The 17,390-nt window shown below is 45.1% G+C and overlaps 2 protein-coding genes across 2 annotated transcripts in view; both read right to left on the reverse strand.

Moving 5' to 3' along the window:
• Window positions 1-3,676: 3,676 nt before the first annotated feature.
• LOC113464966 (uncharacterized) lies at window positions 3,677-6,185 on the reverse strand. Its single transcript, XM_026817830.1, has 2 exons — window positions 5,781-6,185; window positions 3,677-5,221 (listed from the first exon to the last, which is right to left on the reverse strand). The coding sequence occupies exons 1-2, from the start codon at window positions 6,162-6,164 to the stop codon at window positions 5,186-5,188; spliced, it is 420 nt and encodes a 139-aa protein (XP_026673631.1). The 5' UTR covers window positions 6,165-6,185; the 3' UTR covers window positions 3,677-5,185.
• Window positions 6,186-6,366: 181 nt separating this feature from the next.
• LOC108630128 (mucin-17) overlaps window positions 6,367-17,390 on the reverse strand; it is a 61,485-nt gene continuing 50,461 nt past the window's right edge. The window contains exons 5-22 of the mRNA XM_026817831.1: window positions 17,101-17,378; window positions 16,372-16,719; window positions 15,802-16,125; window positions 15,286-15,633; window positions 14,915-15,224; window positions 14,144-14,781; window positions 13,653-14,018; window positions 12,663-13,460; window positions 10,829-12,583; window positions 10,458-10,744; window positions 9,615-10,158; window positions 9,086-9,370; window positions 8,764-9,007; window positions 8,305-8,648; window positions 7,875-8,166; window positions 7,465-7,779; window positions 6,935-7,212; window positions 6,367-6,842 (exon numbers count right to left, since the gene is read on the reverse strand). Coding sequence (XP_026673632.1) covers window positions 6,402-6,842; window positions 6,935-7,212; window positions 7,465-7,779; window positions 7,875-8,166; window positions 8,305-8,648; window positions 8,764-9,007; window positions 9,086-9,370; window positions 9,615-10,158; window positions 10,458-10,744; window positions 10,829-12,583; window positions 12,663-13,460; window positions 13,653-14,018; window positions 14,144-14,781; window positions 14,915-15,224; window positions 15,286-15,633; window positions 15,802-16,125; window positions 16,372-16,719; window positions 17,101-17,378 — 8,195 coding nt within the window. The 3' untranslated portion in view covers window positions 6,367-6,401. The remainder of the gene's footprint in view (window positions 6,843-6,934; window positions 7,213-7,464; window positions 7,780-7,874; window positions 8,167-8,304; window positions 8,649-8,763; window positions 9,008-9,085; window positions 9,371-9,614; window positions 10,159-10,457; window positions 10,745-10,828; window positions 12,584-12,662; window positions 13,461-13,652; window positions 14,019-14,143; window positions 14,782-14,914; window positions 15,225-15,285; window positions 15,634-15,801; window positions 16,126-16,371; window positions 16,720-17,100; window positions 17,379-17,390) is intronic.

Below are 17,390 nucleotides of genomic sequence, written 5' to 3' on the forward strand. Positions count from 1 at the left end.
TACTCGTAAACTATTGAAGCTAGCGAAATAATTTTACATGGAAATTGTAGATCTCGTCGTCCTCTACAAAATGGTCGTATAAATGTCCACGTAAGTCCACCCGTTCGGGAGTTATTGACGAAAAACGAAAATTTCGCAAAATCTGAAGGGGTACCCCTTGGAAAAACTTCGGAAAAATGAAAAATTTTTTTTTTTGCGGAATTTCGAGAAATGCTTTAAATGAAAGTTGTAGATACTACTATTACCCGCAAAAATGATCCTATACAAATTTTCCAGCTCATACAACCTTAAAAATTTATATACAGCAAATACTTTGCAAGTTATTCGATGTCGTCACGTGACGAGAGTTTTAAGAAAGAATGACTAAGAAAGACGGTCAAAGGGCGGTTAGACTGGACGTCGATGATCGGTCCTGTCCACCGTTTCAGATGCACTTCTGCCCCGTAGGCGATTCCGTTTAGGTCCGCATGTTCCGTGAAATCCTTTTTCACGCGTCTCGGTTACGCGTGAGCGACGAGAGCAGACGGAGGAGGAATTTCGCGGGGGCGAGAGAAAAAGAGGAGCGGAGATGCCATCGGATGGCACCGCGTTCTGCTCCATAGATCATGGGCCGAGCTTTCTTTTCCCGTGTCCCCCTTTTCAGGAAACGGGCACAATGCGGCCGACCGGGCCTTCGCACCGGGCATTATACTAGGCCGCGGTCGACAATGAACGCGAACTGGCCCCATTGTGGCCCTCACAGCCAGGAGGCCTTCCTAGGCCTCTGCCACGACCGTGTTACCGACGAAACGTCTTCATTAGCGCGTCCAAACGTGCCTCGTTCTCCTCGGTTACGTCGTTACGTGGACATCGATTTAAGAAAGGCACAGTCCATTCTCGTGCTGAACCCGGAGTTTATGGTACGCTTGTTGTGTACCGAGGCACGGTTTGATATACGTGAGACGAGTTGTTTAAACATCTTCACTCGACACGCAAGGTGCAACGTAGATCATAAAATCAATCCATTTAATAAGTTTAACCCATTTGCATCATTCGGTAAAATGAAAAATTGCCCATGTTTTGTCCCAAAACATTTCTTTCATTATGTAAAAATTGTAATACGCGCTGATCTTTTAATATTTTATATCATTCTTTATATTCATTAATTTTGCTATAAGCGCATAAAATCCGCTGTCTACTTCTAAAAGACCCGTTCATGCCACTCACTTCTGAGCTTCCCATCTAAAGAATTTTCTCCCAAAAGAATCCTCTACCCGTTGCTGTGGTAACCATGTGGAATTTTCACATCGGCCGATCGGTTTTTATGACGGCAATCGATCCGTTGGGGAAACGGGGACTAGCTTGAACCGAAGCGGTCGTTGTAAATCGCCCACGGGGGCTGATCGTGGCTGAGTTACAAACAATGCTGGGTAACAACGCGCGCGGGGCACAATGTCTGCGTGGATTCACGCGCGGATCGCAATAATTTCCCGGGCCGGTGTCCCGCGCGTGATAGGTGGTAACTGGTAACTGGTACCTGGTGATTTGTAACTGGTAGCCCGCGGTGCCTGGCCCCGGCTAATCCCACAAAGAGCGCCGACCTTTGAAATTTCTGGACAATTTATTTCGTGGCATGCACCGCACGTCTCTCAACCGACGTCATTGTGACGGGGATTTGGAAACAAACCTGCTCTTTAGGAATCGGTCTCTCTATCCCTATTTTTTCGTTTCACCGATTTTTGATAGTTGAATGTAAAAGAATAGTTGTTGGCAATTTTCGAAATAATTTTTCGATCAAAAGATGACTGCAGGACGAGTACAAGTTTAAGTTAAATAGAGATTCTGGGTTAGATATTTAATGTTCTCGAGGGATGAACTCTTATCTGAGATACGAAGAGGGACAGTGACTTAAAAGGAAAAGAAATGTTGAGAGGTAGGGGAAAAGGGAGAATTCGGCGGGTGTCCAGAAACATGAGGACGCAAGGTCCAATTTCTCCGGGCGCGCGCAATGCGTTGCAAAAACGCGTTGGATACCGACGATTCCGGGAAAAAAGGCCACTGTGTCTTCCCTCTGTCGTATGGAATCGAGATCACGGTTCGTTTCCGTTTCTACTTCGCGTGAAACGTAACACTGCAGTTTCCGATAGCTGGTTAAACAGAAAATACATATAGTCAAGGATTTTTCGTTCTCTTTCATGATTTCGTTAATAGTGCGAATGTTTATTATGCAAATTACTCTTTTTATAAATAAAATTAAAGAAATGCATATAAAAAACTTTAATATTTATAGTTAACTAATCTACAAAAACTACAGATTTTATATTATTTTCAAGTCTTGTCACCTTACGAGAAATTAATATTATAAAAGAACAGGTCGAAAATCATTCTTTAATAATCAATTAAAAATATTACATGGAAAAAATATAGCAAAATATAGCATAAATATAGTAGTTCCTGTTAACCGATATTAAAAATCGTAAGGACTGTAAGTAGTACAACTCAATAAATGATCAGACGCGCTAACCATTTCCTGGTTTTCTTCACTAATTCTGGTTGCCGCTCAATTCTGCCTCAATCGCCGTACTGAATGACGGAAGGTATCGATTATACGATACCAAACTCGTCGATAAGTAATACCTAGAAGAGTACCTTTAGGAATACCAGCGCGGTTACGGTTATCCTTGACAATGCGCGGTTAGCACAACCTGAAACGCGCTCATCCGTAATCAGGGCCCGGTGCTCGGCCGTGGAACGTGCAGAAGAACTCGGTTTTCCAACGAATCCAACGAACCGAGCGACAGGAACTGCACGCGCGTTGCACGGGCCGCGCGTCGCGTTCACGTAACGCGCGGCCTCGAAAAACTTGCACGGCCCTCTCCGGCGGCCGGTAATTTCAGCCCGTCGGAGACGTGGCCGCGGCAAAAAAAGCCCGAGCCCCGACAAAAGAAGCCCCCGATACCGGGGCGAAATTACCTTCCGACAACCTTACACGGCCACGGCCGGGGGAGTCCTAATAAGGGGCGACGGTATAAATAAAGTCATTTGCGGTAGTCGCCGGCCCCGCTCGTTCCACGGGTCCGGAGCCTCGGCCCGTCTCCCTCGCTCGTTCACGCGCGGCTCCTCGCTCACGGGTTCGACGAATCGGCCCTTTCGTCGCGTCGCGTTGCTACGAGCGTTCGCGAACGGCTCTCCTCGGGGCCTCGGTTTGTTTTGCGGATTAGGCTCGTTTTAAGGTTCGCCTTTGCGCGCGCGAGTCGCGCCGCGACGAATCGAGAAACGCGGACCGCCGCACGTCCCCCGGTTTTTGTTCGCGCGAGAATCAAGTTGTCCTCGTTCCAATAGCGTTGGGACCGGCGGGGACCGCTTCGCGGTTCACCGCCTCGCGCGGCTGTTCACGACTACCGACGGTTCAAAATTACTACGCGTTTAATTGTTTCGGTAATATTCAGTCGCGAACGTAAATTGCACTCGCTGGTTCCCCGGCGGTTAATTAAATTAGGTTCGTGCACGCGGGAGGTGCTTGCGTTTGTATTTGTTAAATACAATTCTCGTTACCTTTCGCTGTATGTAGTAAAAAATAATATTAGACATTAAAAGTTGTTGTAACAAAATTTACGTACGTTTTTTTGTTAATTCGTTTCCCACATTCATTTTAACGATTTTTTGTAAGGCAGTGAAAGTACAGAAATTTGTATTATTCGGTTTTATTAAAATTACGAAGAAGTATACAGGTTCTAAGTATACAAAAATTACAATAACATTAAGAAGAGGTTCTCTTGGAGACGGTATGTACAACAGATTACATTTATCATTATTATCATTATTATTATATTATTTTATATTATTTATATTTATGTATAAATCGGATATCTGTGTGTACGTACGTGCTGCGTGCACGAGGGTGCGATTTCAACAGAGTGGACAAGTTAATTAGTAATTACAATTGCTCGCCCTCGTTTATGAAACGAGCGGTAGTTCTTTTGGTTAAAACACGTTCTTGGGGGGAGATAATAATTAAGAGAAAAGCATTGCAAGTATTGTCGTTAATGATACACCTGTCCTGCGTCCGCTTACGTACGCTACCTATTATTGAGCTAAACGAGATTAAAAAAAGGGGGGATGAAGTTTAAATGCGACACGGCCTGCTCGCTCTTCCTCGAGTCCAATTAAGCGACGTTGCCGCGGCTTCGTCTTCGTCAGACACTTCTCGAATCTCATAAAAAAAACGCAATACTATACGAAACTGCTGTTCGCATGATCGAATCCGTAGATGGACGTGCCCGATGATTAATTATATTTTTATTCACAAATCTGATGGATCGCAATTGCCAATTTGTAAAGACGAAGCCGGGCGACATGACAACTACGACCCGCCGTTTGAAAAAATAGACTAAACAAATAAACAATAACAACAATTAATAATAATCTTCCGGCCACCGCGGCGGCATTATGCGCGACTTATGACACTGTGTTTACTTGAATCACGCGTCAACTCGTTCCTTCCATTTCGCCAAGGATCAGACGTTCGTAGGAAATTCGATCCAACGTCATTTTTTAATTTCAATCTTTCAAAGGTTTAAGTCGTTTCAATTGTATTTATGAATGACGACGTTCTACGATGATCGAATTTCTTTTGGGAAATACTTGGCGACTTTGTTAGCCATGAAGGAAGAACGGTGAGGAGGAAGATGAAACGTGAAAACGAGAGTCGGAAAGGCGATAAGCGACTTCCCTTTCCATTTCATTGGTTGTATTTTGGCACGGGGATGAGTAACCAGCACGTCTCTTTGAATGTGACAAAAGCTTATATTCATCGTTTCGAATCCCGTCGACGGCAAAAAAGAAAGCGCTCTCTGAAACGCGTCTAACGTACGTCTAAAAATCATCTGTATAAATAAATATGAGCGAACGATGCTCGAAAATTTCCCTCCCTACCGCAGAATTAGTTTTTATCGCTTTGGTTATTTTCAAAAATTACCATAAATAACTTTTCGTTCAGACGCTCTCCGTTCAATAAATAATTTTAATTTAATAAAGCTTCCCGTTGAGAATGTCAGAGAGTTTGCGTTACCGATTTTAGTTGAAGGAGTTTAAGCGCGTCGATGGAGAAGTTTGCTTTTTCGGCTCGCGAACCTGTGGAGGCTACCGTCCAGCGGTTTGCGTCCACAAATCTCCGTCGATCGGGCTGCTTCACTCTTTTCGGTGTCTAAAGGGAGTCGAAGTTTGATTCTCGATCGCTGGTCTGAAAAAATCAAACAAAATTATTTAAAGTTTATCGTTATTCATACATTCTAACAAGAACAAGTGCTGTATTTCAAATCGTAAAATACAGAGAAATGACCACATTTATCAGTGAGAGGTTTGAAATTCAGGGCAAGTTGAAGGACCCCATGCTGCGAGAAGAGAGCAGCATGTCTGTCAATTATACTTCTCTCTTTCTACGAATTCTCTACATTTTCGACACATATGGAAGCTACTTCCAGTAGAACATGCTCTAATCTAAGGTCTAAATTATCGCAACCAGTCTGCAGAGTGCACACAAGTATTAGGGTGAACCGAAAGTTCGTGCGTTTTTTTTGTCATTTCAATTTGTGTAATTTTTAAAGTCAGTAAACTTTTGAAAAATTATTTAATATTTATGCATTAGTTACAATTAATTTATTGGTAAATCGTTTTGTACCACTCCGTTCAAAGGCGAAAGGTATGAAACAAACGACTACTACTAATCAAACAAGGTTTGGCGACCCTTGTCCCAAGCACTTCGACGACTATACGAGTTTCATATTTCCGCGGTAACTCACCCTGTCCGGGCTGTAGAGAGGCGGATGCTGGGCCGGAAGTCTCAGCGTGCTTCCCAGATCCCTCTCGGCCATTGTGTGCCCCTCGCTAGCGCTGTCTCTGGTGTCCCTGTTGTCTCTGGCGTCCTTAACGCTGTTCCTACGCGCCTCGGCCACTTTCGTCGGCGGCTGGATCGTTGTCTCGCCGCAAGACCTGGCGAGAGTCGATCCGGCCTCGCCTAAGTCCAGCCTCAACAATTTCGTCGGCGCTTGGATGGTCGTTTCGCCGCAGGAACGCGCCAACGTCGAGCACTGGTCGGCTTGGAGGTCGCCGGTACGCAGCACTTTGGTCGCCGTCTCGACCGTCGTCTCGCCACAGGAACGAGCCAACGTGGAATCGGCGTCCATCGGCCGGGTCACCGTTGCCGACACCTGGTAGATAGACAAATTTTAAGTNTCAGTATGTATAATTTTTAAAGTCAATAAAGGTACTTTTGAAAAGTTATTTAATATTTACACATTAATTACAATTAATTTATTGGTAAATCGTTTTGTACCACTCCGTTCAAAGGCGAAAGGCATGAAACAAACGACTACTACTAATCAAACAAGGTTTGGCGACCCTTGTCCCAAGCACTTCGACGACTATACGAGTTTCATATTTCCGCGGTAACTCACCCTGTCCGGGCTGTAGAGAGGCGGATGCTGGGCCGGAAGTCTCAGCGTGCTTCCCAGATCCCTCTCGGCCATTGTGTGCCCCTCGCTAGCGCTGTCTCTGGTGTCCCTGTTGTCTCTGGCGTCCTTAACGCTGTTCCTACGCGCCTCGGCCACTTTCGTCGGCGGCTGGATCGTTGTCTCGCCGCAAGACCTGGCGAGAGTCGATCCGGCCTCGCCTAAGTCCAGCCTCAACAATTTCGTCGGCGCTTGGATGGTCGTTTCGCCGCAGGAACGCGCCAACGTCGAGCACTGGTCGGCTTGGAGGTCGCCGGTACGCAGCACTTTGGTCGCCGTCTCGACCGTCGTCTCGCCACAGGAACGAGCCAACGTGGAATCGGCGTCCATCGGCCGGGTCACCGTTGCCGACACCTGGTAGATAGACAAATTTTAAGTATAATTCTAATTATTCTATTATGTCCAAGGAAAATCGACACAGAAAATAGTAACGGATTTGCGAATACCTGAAAGCCGGCGCTGACGAGGGCACCGGACGGCGTGGATTGCGTCCTGGCGATCTGCATGTCGGTCTCCTTGCAGTCCTTCGCGCTGGATATACTCTGCTTCCTGTTTCCGGTGTTGTGCGTGCCGCTGTCGAGATAGTTGAGCAGCTTGTGCTCCTCCGTCGAGAACGTGCTCATCCCGGATTTGTAATTCTGCGGCGACTGGGGTGCCGAACGGAACTTCGCCCGCGGTATCATTACCGTCAATGAACGATCCCTCTGCTCGTCGCTTACTGGCACTATATGATTTTTATTTATTAATCAATTATTATTATCATCAACATTATCATTATTATATATTTTAAATTTTAATTAGACTGTTCAATAAAATCTTAAAAATTCTGCCGTAAATTCTCATGTAATAAATTAATCATTAAACGAAAATTAATTCACCGAGTCCAATATTAGAAAACTTATTAAATTTGTAAATGTATACAAATTTTTATGTGTGTCATTGTAGTTTATATTTTTCTACTTGATTGTAAACGAACCTGATGCGGGTATCATCGTTGCTTTCCTCGGTGGATGCCTGGGTTTCGCACTGATTTTCCTGACGGGTCTTTTAGTGGGCGGCAAGGGCGCTATCATTTGCGGGGGTGGCGGCAGAACGTGCGGCACGTGGTGAGGTATCGCCAGATCCGTGACGCTACCCTCGCTGCTCGTGTCGCCGCCGGTTCCAGGAATCATCGCCCTTCTGTCGCCGGTCCTGTGCCTGCGGCCCGGTTGACGGAAACACGCCATGCCCACGCACACTGCCAGAAGCCCGAGTAATATTGCTCCAGTTGTAACCAGAGCTATCAGCAACACTAGAAAACAGATTTATGCGTCCGTAGAATTGGAACTGTTCCAAACCCTCAACAGGTTTCTCTTCTATTTTTTTTTTTACAATAATCAACGGTACCTTTGAGATTAACTTGACACCTCTGACCACTGTGCCAGGGGAAGCATTCACAGACCTCTTGGCCATTGGTATTGGTCACGCAGTGTCCCTTGTTGTTGCAACTGGGACAACCTAAGGGTGCTTGAGAGCAAAGTCTACCGGGATAAGCAGGATTTTCGGATAGGTCCGCCCAGCCCTCCTTGCAGGAACACTGATAAGAGCCTCGTAGGTTGAAACAGGCTGCGTTCGGCGAGCAATCGTGATGCGGCCCACCGTCTTCCGTCGCGCACTCGTCAAAGTCGAATGCATCGATCTGAAACAGCAATTTTACTTCGATGTAAAAATTTGCGATCTGACATGTTAAGTGCCGTGTCAGTCACCGGTGAAGGTGAGTAAAACAAAATAGGCATTAATTAAAAATGAGAAATATATGTTTTAATTTGATGCTCACCACGTTGAGATTCTTCGAAGCGTGGACCTCGGTGCCTCCCAAACTATAATTGCTGGCGATTAGATACTTCCTAAGGATCTCTTTTAATCTGGTTTCGTTCGTATTCTCGCTGAGCTGAACGTGGAATTCGACTTTAGTCGGATCGGACGAGAAACCGGCGATATTCAACCCTCTGTAGATATCCCTGAGATCGCTCTGCATCAGAGTTCGGTCCAGGGCGTCCTTGGTAGGTCCCGTCAGCCTTCTGAACGCCGTTGACGTTGAATCGTTCAGGCCTGGCTCGTAAATCACTCGTTCGTGTCCAATACGGTCCAAGCCGACTCTTAACGTGTACGTGTAAGTAGCTGGAAAATGATTTTTTTTTTAGAAATGAGCCGTTTACTTCGAAAGTGATGATCGGAGTGACGAAAACGATGATTCATCTATTTTGGTTAATAAATAAGTAAATTATTGACTCACGTTTGCAAGGTCTGTCAGGGAACATCCTCGCGAAGCCTGGGCGACAGACGCATCTCATTTCACCACCGGCCTCGGCGCATATCTCAGCTTTGGATGCTCTGCATTCAGGTGTGCATTGATTGGTAACAGGTTGAAGAGATACAACGGGTGCTCCGAGGACTCCACCAGCCAGAACCCTGTGAATCTCGTTTCCAGTTGGATCTTGTTCATCTCGCGATATTTCATCGCCATACTCAGCTTCCACCTTAAAAAACAATTTATAAAATTAACAATATTATAATAACGTAATATGATAATAATATTGAATTAAAAATGCACTTACCTCTTCGGCACCAGGTGCCGGCGGTTTCTGATCGCTTATCACCACGAATATCGAGTCATTATCAACTGCGTTTTCGTAAGACGACGGCACCCGAGACACCACCGATTGGAGAATCGTCGACGTGATCGTGGAAATCACGCTGGTCGGACGCAGCAACGTTTCCGTCACCGTTTCCACGGTAGTCGACGTCAAGGTGTGGGTGAGGAGCAAAGTTCGCGTCGTGGGCGGAGTACCGAGCACCGACGTTTCCGTCCTGGTCACCGTCGACGTTTGGAATCGTACCACCTTAAATCGAATCGATGCACGACATAATTCAATAGTAATTCATATTCTTTGGGCAATAAATATTTATAATTAATAAATATTCCTATTATTATTTATTTCTTATTTTCCTCTTTTCTAATTTCTTTTTTGTTCTCGTTATTTGTTTTATTTTTAAGTTTGTATTCGTATCATCTATTGTCAGTATTTTAAGTTCGTGTTTTCCTTTGTATATTCTACTCACTTTTACTTCGTAATAGTAACTCACCTCTTTGGGCTTCATGCGCATTGTCGTGGTCCCATTGACAGCGCGCGTCGCGCTGTTAACGTCCTTCGTCATCTTGATCACCGGCTCGTTCCTCCTGTCGATGTCCTCCGACAAAGTGCTCGTTACCTTCGTTACCGAGCTGTCAACCCTGGTCACCACGCTCGGTTCCCTCGACTCGCTCGTCTCGTTCTTCCGTTTGTATCCCGTGGCCGACGGGACGACCACCACCTTCGAGGCGTCGTTCTTCGTCATCGTCGGCCGCGGTTCTTTCTTCGCCTGACTCGTGGTCTCCACGCGAGTCAAACTCTCCGTAGGTTCCACTTTGCTCGATGGCGGAACGTTGTCGTGGCTGGATTCCAGGAATACCGGTTGCTCCGGACGTTTAACCGGGTTGCGAGAGATATCGAAATTGTGAGACCGGGTCGGTTCCACGTCTCGAGTCGACGAAGACCTGCTGGGCTGGATGTGGTCCACTTGTAGTGGTCTGAGCTTCGTCGGGACCACTAGATTCGTCGAATGCGTCGGGGTCGGCTGTATCGAAACTCTGAAACAGATGATCAGCCAATATTATTATTATTATTATTATTATTATTATTATTATTATTATTATTATTATTATTATTATTATTATTATTATTATTACTTTATTAACGAGCATGAGCTCTTACAAAGCCTCTCACAAAAGGACACAAGAAAAGCATGAGAAAGTTAAGATATTAAGAATAGATAATACAAATATAAATTAAAAAATAAATATAAGAAAAGAATTGGTCTCGGACAGATACGATGACCATTCTGTAAAATTCATTCGTTTGTAAAATACATCGGAAAGAAGAATCCTACCTGGAAACGGGCCTGGTGTCGAAGGGTCGCACGGTATAAATGCTAACATGCTCCGTCATTCTCGTTTCAACCGGTCTGAGAATCTCGGGCACGTCCACAACCACCGGGAGATCGACGGTACCGTGTATGATCGGTATCTTCGACTCGATATCGTGTACGACAGGTATGTGAGACGTTGCGACAGCCGTCGCGATTTGAATCGAGCCAGACACCGCCACCGCTGGCCTCACCGTGGCTATTTCTAGTGGCCTAGTCGTTTGCGTCACCGGCGGTGGAGGTACCATGTCCTTAAAAATAAATGCAAACATATAAAAATGACTTTTTCTTCCACTACCTTTTCAAATTCAATTGCACTGATTTAATCGACTAACTTGAGAGAGTAATTCTACGATGAAAGGCCTGGTAACGGAAGGTCTCGGGCTAGGAGGCACCATAGTAACGCTCGGCAAAGGCGCAGCAGAAGATTCCTTCAAAGGAATATACTTAGGCGGTGGCTTCAAGCCAGATTCGTTGTCAGTCGTAAACGAAAATCTATCTTCCATAGGACCATCGGTCGTGGTGATATCAACTGGTGGGGGCGATAAACCTACGACGTCCCTCGAAGGTATCGGCGGAGGCTTTAAATCTTCTTCCTCATTTTTGTTCGACTGATTCGATCCGACGACTGGCCTCAAAGGTGGAGGCATCATGTCTCTAGAAGGCACACTCATTCCTTCCATATTATTTAACATATCGTTAGAAGTATCAACGGGTCTTATTCTCATGTTCCCTTCGTTCCCCTTGTTAACTTCCGATGGAGCGAAGCTTGTCTGATAAGTAGAGTCCGTCTTCTCGTCAGTTTTCTTATCGTTAGTGATCAGCATGCTCGGCGGACGCTCGGTCTGCGTCTTACTATCAGTTTCTTCGCCTATAGCCTCCACAGGCATGGAGAATCTTATATTGGGCCGGGAATCTGGTTTCTTGTTCGTTGAAATGGTGATCGGTTCAGGCACTTGAGGCTTCGGCTTGGTAATTATATGAGGATATTCCGGATGAATTCTTGTCGCCGATCCCAGTTTCACGGTTTCACCAGTCTGAGAGTATTGCTGATGCATAGAATTATTCCTCGTAACTTCGCTTTTATTAGAAATCCTTCCACTATCCCAGTTTAGATCGACGAATCCTCCTAATTGCAAGTGACTCTGATTCTTGTCCGAATATGTTAAACTGCTATTTGCGAACGGTTCTACGGTACCAGATTTATCCTGACTAGACTGCGTCTCCAAGAATTGGCCATCCGGTCTGGAATGTAACACAGGTCTCGTTTCAATCTTATTTACAGTAGGAACCCTCGGATATGGTCTGTTATGCTTGTCCGATTCTGGAACAAATTGAGGAATGATCGCAGGTGGTTTCAAGTCAATGGTGTCGTCGCGGGTCCTAGGCGTTGTCTGTTCACTCTGCTGGTTCTTGAAACCAACAGGAGATTTGTTTCCGTAATAACTGGTCGGCACACCTTGCACTATGTCGTACTCGGGTTTAGTTTCCATCCATTTGTAACCGTAATTAGTATTCTCGTGACCAGTGTACACGCCAAATGGTTTCCCTTGGACAATTGGAAGCTCGTGAGTCTTAACGTCGTAGTAATGCGTTTGAGGGGACGTGTCCTCGTTTTTATGGCTAAACGGAGCTCCAGCACTTATCCAGACAGGCTTCTCTTTCTCCTCGTGTCGATGGTCCATGCTTCCAATTGGTTTCCCCATCACCGTGTTATCAGGATTCTTAAACGACGTACTGTTACCACGATTATGAGTGGACGTCTCGTCCGTTGATTTGTCCCTATCCTCAGATTCCTTAATCTGATCGTGATAATTCACCGATTCGGAGGACGCGGTTTCAGAGTCAAATGTCTTTTCCGTTTGAGTGTTGCTCTGCCAAATTTCTGGCTGTTCTTGATCAGTCGAATGGTCCGCATTTTGTATTTGAGAATCGTTCGGCTTTTCTTGTTTTATTTTTGGATTTGAAGGATTGTGATATCCCACTGCACCAGTCGGCAGATGCTCCTCTGTCCTCTCAGCCTGGGGCTTCATTTGGTTTCCTGGTCTCTTTTCGTGATGCGTCTGAGCTGGTCTGTCCCGATGGTCCACCTGTTGTAAGAAAATAAATAGTGGAGCTGTATCGTTTTATTTAATCTCTTTATCTTGTAATGGAATGCGAATTTCATACCTGAGAATGGGAGCCGAAAGATGGTTGCCTATCAGTCACGTACTTATCTCCAGGCGTCGAGCTGATTGTTCTCGGCGGTTCGTGATGGATTTGAGGATTGGCGACCGGTCGATGAGGGAGCACGAACGTGTTCGTATTTTGCGTCTTCGCCGGGGGCCTCTGAGGCCCATTGAACATAGGTTTCCTGATATTCGGCCTCTCCACGTACATCGGTCTGTCCAAAGGACGGCTAGTAGTCGATCTCAACGGCGGGCGAGGCCTCAGTCTGTTATTGATCAGGAGCCTCGGTGGTTTCTTGTCTTTCCAATTCGTGTTTAAAACAATTTCATTCCCCGAGTCTGGTTTAGCCAAAAGAATGTATCTGTGCGAATTGTCGGACGGATTTGACAATTCTGTTCTCCTTGGCGGAGAGACGGACTCCCCTGGTTTAGGAATCTTCGAGTATTGTCCCCGCGGTGGCAAATGATTCGTGGAATGTACGTGAGGATGCATTTGAGGACGGACATTCACGGTTTCCGGCCTGTGATGCACCAGAATCTCCGTGTGCACGTGCCCCTGACCACCCAAGACACCAGAGTTGTCGGGATGCTTGATCACGTGTACGTCTGAAGGCTTCTTCTCGGGTCGGTTCAACTTGTCCTGCGGCTTCTCGTACTCGAAACGATTCGGTGTCAGGGGAATCGTCGCTGGATGATTGGGAGAGTGCTTTTCAGGAATTTTGAAGTTCAGAGGCGGCGATGGGGGAACCATGTAATCCGCAGGGTCCTTACCGTTGGAATACTGTGGTAGATCTTCCACCTAGAAGATTTATTTATTATTAAACTGCGGGTATTTATGCATGATACATATGTAAAAGTCATGTGACATATTTAGAATCCTCTAATTACGAAATATGTATATTTCTGCCTTCCTGTTTTCCATGAAAATATTCGTTCGTAATATCTGCAATTTTCTCATCATTCATTAAAAAATGAACACGTTTAAGCTTACCCTTTGAATTCCAACAAATCCTAGACCAACTTCTGACTCAGGGTACGGTAATGGATCGTCGAAATACTGGCCACTGATGTGCGGCTCGCTCGTGTCTCCGAATATCAGCGCTTGAGTCCCACCCTGAGGAATCACTACGTTGGCTACTTGACTAGGCTGGATGTTGACCAGTAAAGGCTGCCCCGTCGATCTGTCGATCACGTGCGGCACTTGGTGAACTATGGGTTCACCTGATGCAGGTTTCGGCTCTGAAGATTGGATAACTGTGTGCGAATCCGGAAGAAGAGGATTTTTAAGCGACCATGGGGGCCATATCTGGTCGTCGGATGACCATGGTTTTCCTATTGGCCTTTCTGCCTCGGGTTTCTGAAAATTTTTTCATAATAAATTCATAAAAACAGTAAAACCTTTTTTGTTTTTAATACATAAATAAATTATTAAAAATAAATTTTGTCACTTAGATTAAGAATAAGACAGAGTAGAATAATTACGTGATCAAATTGCGGAATCCTCGAAGGATCCTTGGCGCTCCAAGGCCTCCTCGGTTTTTCAGGACTCCATTCCGGTTCCTTCAGATTCGAATTTGGATTCGCATACTGCTCCACGTTCGGTCTGTTAGGAGGCTTCAACAGAGGATCATTTTCCAACACATCTTGTTTCGAGCCCATCCTCTTAGGTGGTGACGATTGAACCGAAACGGGAAGCAACTTCTGAGGCTGTTTGGGTATCAACGTGGGATTCGTCTCGACCGGCATGGACACTGGTATCTTTAAATGCTCCTCGTAAATCTGATGCGCGGGATATATTTGTATCTGCGGGCTTATACGTTGACTCTGAGACGTCTGTTGAGCCTGACTGTCCTCTCTGTCGTTCTCCAACACCTCTAAAACTGGGTGAACCGGGATGTTGGGAACTGGTAACGGCGGTGGCTTCATCCCGATGTGTTCTTCGTCTTCCAGGAACGTCTGAGGCGGTCTTGGCCCCATTTTCCCTGGTTTTCCTATGATCACGTCGCTGTTCGCTGTGATCACTTCCCCTGGGGAGATCGGAATCCCATCTGCCAAGCTGGACGCTACTTTGTGACGAGTCTCGGCGATGTAATTGTGGTTCACGTTTACCAAATGTGTACCTTCGAAGAGAATTATTAATCAGATTTTTATTACATTAAAAATAGCATTCGATACCAATAAACACTTCCTCTTTAAATAATGGTAAGAATTGATAAGAGATCGCATGATAAAAATTGAATCAAACGTAAGTACCTATGTTTTGACTTTCGGCAGTCTCGATGTCTCCGTCAGCGAACTCAGCCACGGGAATATAAATTGGCGATCTTTGCGTGGTCGCTTCTTGAACCTCCGCCTGCGAAACCGTGTCATTCCTACGAGTTGCCGATGTTTTTCCCTGCAGCAGACCAGCCATCGCCGTAATCACCGGGCCTAAAGCCGACAAACTATTGATACCCAATGATCCCAAACTGAGAAGATTGCTCATTTGTAAATCGCTCGTGTTTTGATTAGTTGGTTTCTTATTCTGGACAGAGTCGGAGTTAGAAACTGTCACGTTGTTTTCCTGTAATCATAATTTAGTTACACAGGAGTTTCAGGCAAAATGTTGTAATTTAATAATTTACCTGAGGGATCTGTTCAGAAGGTTTCAAATTCTGCTCGTTAGCGACGGAGGATGCCTCGGTGGATACCAAACTCGCTGAAATCGTCTCGTCTTTTTGAATTTCCACCGTTGAACTCGCTTCTTGGTAGCTGGTGCTCGTTGTAGGATCGATTTGGTCCTCTTCATCGAAGAAGATGATCGTCGATCCCGTTACCACGTTTTTAACCGAATCAGAATGGTGTGCCGTTGTCAATAAAGCGTTCATGTACCCAGCATCCAATAAACTCGGTGCTATCGATTCTGTGACCACGTTCTCCACGATGTGAGACCTCGAGGAGACAGTAGTGGAAGTTTCACCGTCTGGTCCCGCCTGAAAATGGATTCGAATTTTCCGAGTTCATTCAATAACAAAACTCATACAAATTATTCGTTTACCTGCTGTTGCTTTAAAGAAATAAAGGAAACAGGGAGGTTCGAGATAAAAAAATTAATCAATGATGAATCGATTAATACATACATATATGTATATATAATTTACCTGTAGCAACGTAGTGAAGTAAGTGAACGTAGTCAGATACGTTTTGGTAGCGAAGATTTGTATAGGTTCCGGGGTTGGACTGACCAAAGCTGTTTTCATGGTCGTTTTCTTCACGGGGACTTTCTCCAGAACAACGTCCGTCGACGTCGCGACGTTCGTCCGAACCACGGTACTACCCTTTTCCAAAAAGGTGTTGTAATAAGTGTAAGTGATGTAGTACGTCTTCATGACGTCCGTCATGCTTTCCTCTGTACTGTCTAACGCTGTCAAAGTGGTGGTGACGCTGGTCGGTCGTGGAGGAGGTGCTGACTCTGTCACTATGAGCTACAGCGAGTGTATTTAATTTTATATGAGATCATTGAACTCCTGCAATATCATTAACATTGGCTTGGGAAAAATGTTTCTTCGTATTTAGACGATCAAACGCACTTATCGCAATTTTTTCTCCATTAATATTACACATATTTGGTTTAAACTTATTGGGTGCAGAAGATAAGAAAATATTTTTCCAATTTCGATATAAAATACGAAAAAACTTTTTCCACGATCTATTAATTTTATTCATTCTACCTGGGTGACGGTGTCACTGGTGGTTTCAATTCTGGTGCGACCGTCCTCCATGAACGTTTTCTCCAACAACCTGGTACTGAGATAAGTATTCGTTTCCGGTCGCGGCGCCTCCGACGGTTCCAAAATCATATCGAGATAATGCTGCGGCGCAGTGACCGTGTTCGTAATAACTTTCGTGCTGCTTTCGAGGGCGTCGTTCACATCTGAGTGATCGGTGTTCAACGCCAGGTAAGTGTACGTCGTCTTGAATACCTCTGTGCGCAACGTCGGCGAAGCTTCCAATGTTACAGCGGCTGTCTCCGATCCTGGCTTCCTGTGCCGTTCCTCAGTCGCCGTGTTAGCTATCACCTTTGATGATTTAGGAATAATATCGATAACATTAATTCATTAACATTTATTCAAATAGGATAAATGATCCATCGTTGATATTTAGATTATACGGGATGGTGTACAACCGAAAGTGGAGTGAATATAATAACATAAAAAAATATATACATAATATATATAATAATAACATAAAAAATATTATAATAATATAATATTTTTATAATATTATAATAATATAATATTAAATATATATAAATATATATAATAATAACATAAAAAAAATACAGAAAAATTCTATATTTTCGTCGGATTTTTTAACATAGAATCGTCACCCTTTCGGTTGTGCCGCCAGTTATGGGCCACCCTGTATATCCTTGATCAAATTCATTGACAATATCGTACTTGCTGTTCGGTGGACACGGTAGTAGTACCGTCCTTGGTGATAGTAGCGAGGTACGTGAAAGTGGTCGTGCACGTCTTCGTGACAAATTCATTCGGCTTATCTTGCGGGAGCATCATGACAACCGCGTCGGACAGCGTCAGCGTGGGCTGAGGCGCCGAGTTCTCCCAACGTAGCGCCGGCGTCGGACCGGCGACGATCACCTCGACTCCATTCGACATCACCCGGGTGGCCAGATTTAACCTTCGACCCTCCTCGTCCTTCACCCCATCGTGCTCGCCTGTCGTTACAA

Source organism: Ceratina calcarata, unplaced genomic scaffold (assembly GCF_001652005.2).
Source record: "Ceratina calcarata isolate Rehan_Ccalc_2016 unplaced genomic scaffold, ASM165200v1 scaffold7.2, whole genome shotgun sequence".
In the NCBI taxonomy this organism is placed as follows: domain Eukaryota; kingdom Metazoa; phylum Arthropoda; class Insecta; order Hymenoptera; family Apidae; genus Ceratina; species Ceratina calcarata.

Excerpts from the sequence above, each read along its gene's own strand:
- LOC113464966 (XM_026817830.1), bottom strand. The coding sequence starts at position 6,164 with ATGGACGCCGATTCCACGTTGGCTCGTTCCTGTGGCGAGACGACGGTC. Across the intron at positions 5,222-5,780 it reads CTCTCTACAGCCCGGACAGG|ACCAGCGATCGAGAATCAAA; the intron begins GTGAGTTACCGC and ends TGATTTTTTCAG.